The sequence below is a fragment of the Dipteris shenzhenensis genome, chromosome 27 (assembly GCF_047967505.1).
Source record: "Dipteris shenzhenensis isolate YYH24624 ecotype China chromosome 27, Dip_SZ_1.0, whole genome shotgun sequence".
Taxonomy (NCBI): Eukaryota; Viridiplantae; Streptophyta; class Polypodiopsida; order Gleicheniales; family Dipteridaceae; genus Dipteris; species Dipteris shenzhenensis.
This window is the reverse complement of record NC_141622.1, coordinates 26,076,326-26,081,609: the sequence shown is the minus strand read 5'-3', so window position 1 is coordinate 26,081,609 and position 5,284 is coordinate 26,076,326. Positions and strand designations below refer to the sequence as shown.

At 39.9% G+C, this 5,284-nt stretch overlaps 1 protein-coding gene across 1 annotated transcript; it reads right to left on the bottom strand.

The window, feature by feature from the left end:
• Window positions 1-205: 205 nt before the first annotated feature.
• On the bottom strand, window positions 206-922 carry LOC147884092 (uncharacterized). The gene is made up of 2 exons (XM_087398142.1): window positions 693-922; window positions 206-599 (listed from the first exon to the last, which is right to left on the bottom strand). Exons 1-2 carry the CDS (start codon window positions 920-922, stop codon window positions 206-208), a joined length of 624 nt encoding a protein of 207 aa, XP_087254268.1.
• Window positions 923-5,284: the final 4,362 nt, after the last annotated feature.

The following is a 5,284-nucleotide window of genomic DNA, read 5'->3' as shown; positions in this document are numbered from 1 at the left end:
CTAATAGTGCATCTACACTGTGTTTTAGACACGTTTATAAATGCATATAATAGAGAGTAAAATTTTTCTGTAGGTAGATAAATGTGCATCATTGCATTCCAAACATTGCCCATGAATACCAAAGCACATAATTTTAAAAAAATATCAATGCTATGCACATGCCACACACAATAATATGCTTTTTAGCAAATGCACATATACAAAATTAAGTGAGGTGAGGAGAATGACACAATATATAAAATAGTTTTGCCAATATCAATGATGGTTTGATGTCATCCTCAATGAGATCAACCCTTGCCAAACTATCTACTTTAATATCCAAACCAATGTGGGGATCTACAAATACATTCAACCCACTACTACTTGTGCTATTGTGCTCATTGAAATCAACATCACCAATGGTAGGCTCGTCCTCATGGGTAATGGCCTGAATATCTGTATCTCCTATCTCATGATCATCCTCCTCTCTCGTATCACAATCATCATCACCTCCATGGCCATGATCATCCTCCATACGCTCCATGTTAGTAAATGTAATATACATCACTTTAGAATGTGGTGTAATAGGTATGATGTGCCACCCCCTATTATTATCCCACCATTGGTTGATAGACAAAATAAATCAAACACAAATACAAACATGTTATTTTCTTTGCATCGAAGGTATCAAATATTAAAAAGTGAGTATTTTTATATATGTGTACAATATCTGTTTACATTGTTGCTGTAGTACTAGTGTGTCCTTGCTTTGCCAAAACTTTGTGGAGTCAATAGTTACAAAGCCACTTGCATGGCGTTTGATTGTTGCATTAGGGCCTCTTTCCACCATGTCCTTAAACCACTTGATATCCAAAACATACACAAAGAAGCACCGAAAGTCAAGCTTAATAATATCTTGGATTATGCCACAATAATCATCCATGGATCCATTGGCTCCCTAAAAGCTAGAAATGACACTGCAATCTTGTGTGTTTCTCTTATCATCAATCTGTTGTGTCCAAAAATGCCTGCCCTCACACCATATATCATTGAACATAGTACACTACACCAAGACAAAATCAATTGAATAAGCAATCTAAATTGTTGAAAGCTCCTACCTTATGCACAACATTCTATATACCGACCTTTTGCATGCATCCTCTAGCATACTCCCATTCTTCCATTGTGATATGCATCCCCTCGTCTCTCTTGATTTTTTCAAGTAGCCAATCCACATGAATATCCTTTGGAAGTGCTCTTAGATGATTAGGGTATGGCACACGAGATCCATGGTGTGTACAAAAGAGGGCCCTTTCTCCTTGTCTTCTTGCATTTACATCCTCGTATCTTGTCACCCATCTTTTTATCACATCACTATTAAGCATGCAATAGAGGTTTAGATTATTAATCATCTCTATGTCCATTACTTTGCTCCATCCTTTCCCTTGAGGCACAATAGAGGTCATCCTTAGGTCTTCATCATATCTCCATAGTCATGGGAGAGAGCTATCCACATCAAAAAGAAAGTAAAAAATATATACAAGTGAATCTTGTACCAACCAACCCTCGGCCATGCTACCTTCGGGCCTTGCATTTTACCTCATGAAACCCTTCAAGGTATTCATGAAGTGCTGGAGGAAGAACAACCATCATGCATGTACAGTGCCACATATAGCAATCTCATCCACCAAATGCACTATGAGATGTAATTGGCTTGTGAGAATAGAACGTGGAAAGGTCTCGTCCACTAAATAAACCACCTCCACTGACATAACTTGAGCATCCTCAAGAGTGGTGGGATATATTTCCTTTGATTTAGCATACCTAGAAAGAAAAAAGTGCACCATATTAGCATTATGAAAACCTTGCATCACGCATTGATACACTTCACATTTTTTATAGTGTGAAGTACCTCACAAGCTCGCCCATCTTGTAAATACAATCCTTCACATCCTTCGATGCACTATGAGAAATGCTAGTAGGTGGTATGAACTACACACATGAGCGATGGTTGATTAGTTGCTTCTACACTCACAAATTTGGAAGGAAAAAGAGATTATTCCAAGTCATACTTACTTGGAGCCTCTTGTGCCAATCATGAGATTTCAAGCCATATATATGCTCTACACCTCTTTTTTTGCTCTTTGTAAAGGCCTCCTTCAAACACCTCATGCATCTAGGGGAAGTACGAATTGTAGTGATAGCCCGCTTCACCGCCACGATCTCTAGCTTTGATAACTTCCATGGTGCATGGGGTAAAAAGACACACCCATTTGGCCTCTCTTGTGGCCAAGCTTCATGCATCCTCTATGTGGTGCGTAGATCCTCCCTTATGTGCAAGGAATCTTGTGTCCCATTCAAATGTTCCCAAATGGTAGACGCCACATTCTTGAAGATATGCATGGGATTAAGCAAGTGATTGATCTTGAGGTAAGACCAATATGGTAGCCGATAAAAGATGGAGTATCTAAACAAAATATGGTGTTAGCATGCAATCTTTATTTCCATTCAATATAGCACACATTAGTTACAAACCCTTACTGGCTCATGCCACGTGGAGGAGGAGTCATGGAAAGGTCCCACATTTTCATCCAATCTCCTGTAGTGAGTGACTTTGGGGGGACTTCATTCCAAGGGGTGACATATCTAGGATGATCAGGTGGGAGATGTCGATGGTGATTCTCATGACCTTATTCAACATGTCTGGCCATGAAGCAACTAGCAAAGGACTGGAAACAGGACATGCATGGTAACCCAATGTAGTGACACCTAAACAATAGATGCAATTGCATAAGCAAGGTGGGTTTAGGGTGCCACATCGATTGCCTACTCATAATTAAAAGTTAAATTCTTACCTGAACACTCACCATAGCATCAGAAGTCATTCATCGTCCACATCAAAACTACCTTGTAGTTGAAGTCTCGTGAGACGAGGGAGACCTGCTCATGTCATGCACCTCAATACCTCTCCAAAGTATCTCCAACTCATCAATCACAAAGGCTCCAGATAAACATCTGGGTTTTTGACTTTATGTTTCCTTGGAATTAGAAGGGATAAAATAACATGTCCTTTCTTAATTGCCATAGAGGGTGGAAGATTATAGTTCACCAATATCACTGTAAGAGGTGCTTTTGAGACCAAATGGGTTCACATCGTCCATACCCAATCCAAGTCTCAAGTTCCTAGATTCTTCCTTGAAGCTTGGCCATGCGTCTTCAATATGCTTCCACGCAGGAGTGTTTGTGGGAGATCTTCACTTGCCATTGGTTGATCGATGGGATGAATGCCATGACATGAGCTTTGCAATGGGTTTGCACTTGAACATATGTTGGATGCGAGGGATTATGGGAAAATGTCACAGAACCTTATGAGACACATTTATAGTTTTGAGATCTGATCTATATCTTGCCCCGCGATAAGTAGGACACTCTCTTGCCTCCTTATGTGGTCACCAACGCAGGAACAATTTGCATTTTGCATGAAGCACACCAAGGATTGGCTGGAGTTACTTTTACAGGTGCACTTGTAATCCAACCCTCCAAGAGAGGTCACATGTTGCCTTGCCATTTCTCTTGAGGTCGGTAATTTATTCTCCCTTGGAAGCATTTTAGACAATAGCCTGCATGTGAAGACCATAAATGAAAAAAAGTATTCCAATAATTGACCCATTAGCATAATTCACCATGTTTGCAAAATAGAAATTAAAGCTTACTTGAGTAATGCATGCAAACTTGCATTGTCCATAAATGGTATGTAAGTTTAGTAACTTAAGGGAGGCACGTAGAATAGAGAATGTGCACCCCTCAAGCACTGGTGTCGATGTTGAAGTAAAAAGATAATCTTGCTCCATGCTATCTTCCCTATTTGAGGACTGATGAGAAAATAAATCTCGCACCATATCATTGAACACCTCCTCCTGCATGGCCTCATGATGTAATGGTGGAGGGCTACTATCACCATCACTCCACGCATTCATAACGGTCCCTCCTGAAGATCCCACCTTATATCATCGATGCTTCGACTCCTCAATATGAGCATATGGCAACATATGTGGGTGTGGCACTGCATCCTGTATCAAATTAGAAAAGGATCATATATCAAACACTTGAACACCTAGAGGTATCTCAATCAACCTCGATGCTTTAACACTTACCATGGATACGGTCGCATCCCATTCTCTGTACTTTGAGATGTGACTGAGTGTAATTCTACGTGCATGATACATGTTTCCTCGACATCGATCACACATACATTTGATTTTTTGCTGTGCGAACTGGTCTTTAGACCTACAATTCACTCATTTCCTCACTCCCCACTCTTGCTTTCCTTTCAACACACTCATCTCCAAGCATACACACTCATCTCTAGGCACACACACTCATCTCTAGGCATACACACTCATCCCTAAGCATACAAGAGAAGAGGGTGAAGAAGGAAGCCACAAGAAAAGAGGGAAAGGAAGCTTTGAAGAAAGACAAGAAGATTTTCATACCTCTATCCAAGGTAAGTCTCTTGTCAGTTGCTCTTCTCTCTCAATCTATGATGCTTCTTGACTCAAAAAGTTGTTCTCTTCATATTTATCCTTTGTCGCATGGAAGAAATAATGTTTTGGATACTTTTGTTCTTTTTGGGGTCAGGCATATATTGTTGTTAGCTTTTTGTCTAGATTCGTCTATCAGAGCATGTCTAAAAGCACATCAAATGTTTTTTTTAATTATGCAACCGTGCCTATAGACACATTATTAGCCATGTCTATAGATGTGCTACAACAGTTCTGCATACAGCATACAACTTTGCATACCTTCTCCTTCTCCTTCTCCTTCCCCTTCCCCTTCCCATATCCCTTCTCCTTCCATTCTCCCATGCCCCTTCTCCTTCCATTCTTCCTTCTCTTTCTCTTCTCTTTCTTAATGCTTCCTTATACCTTTCCCTTGCATGCGTGTTTAAGTCAAATTTTCAATTCCTTAAGCATTCATGAGGAAAAAAGGGATTGCATGAATGATGGAAAAATAAGGGATTGCATGAGGGAAATTGGAAAATTGGCATAACTCTTTTATATATGCATATGGAAAGAGGGCATGCATGATGGAAATTGGAAAATTGGCATAACTCTTTTATATATGCATATGGAAAGAGGGCATGCATGATGGAAATCTTCTTCTCTTCTTTTTTGCAATTTATCATGTGGTCAGGAAGCTCTTCAGGAGCCTCGCTTGACCCTCAAGATGCCTTATTACAGTAGTTCCTGACCCTCGAGATGCCTTAAGATGCCTTATTATAGTAGTTATATAATATTTTGGGGCA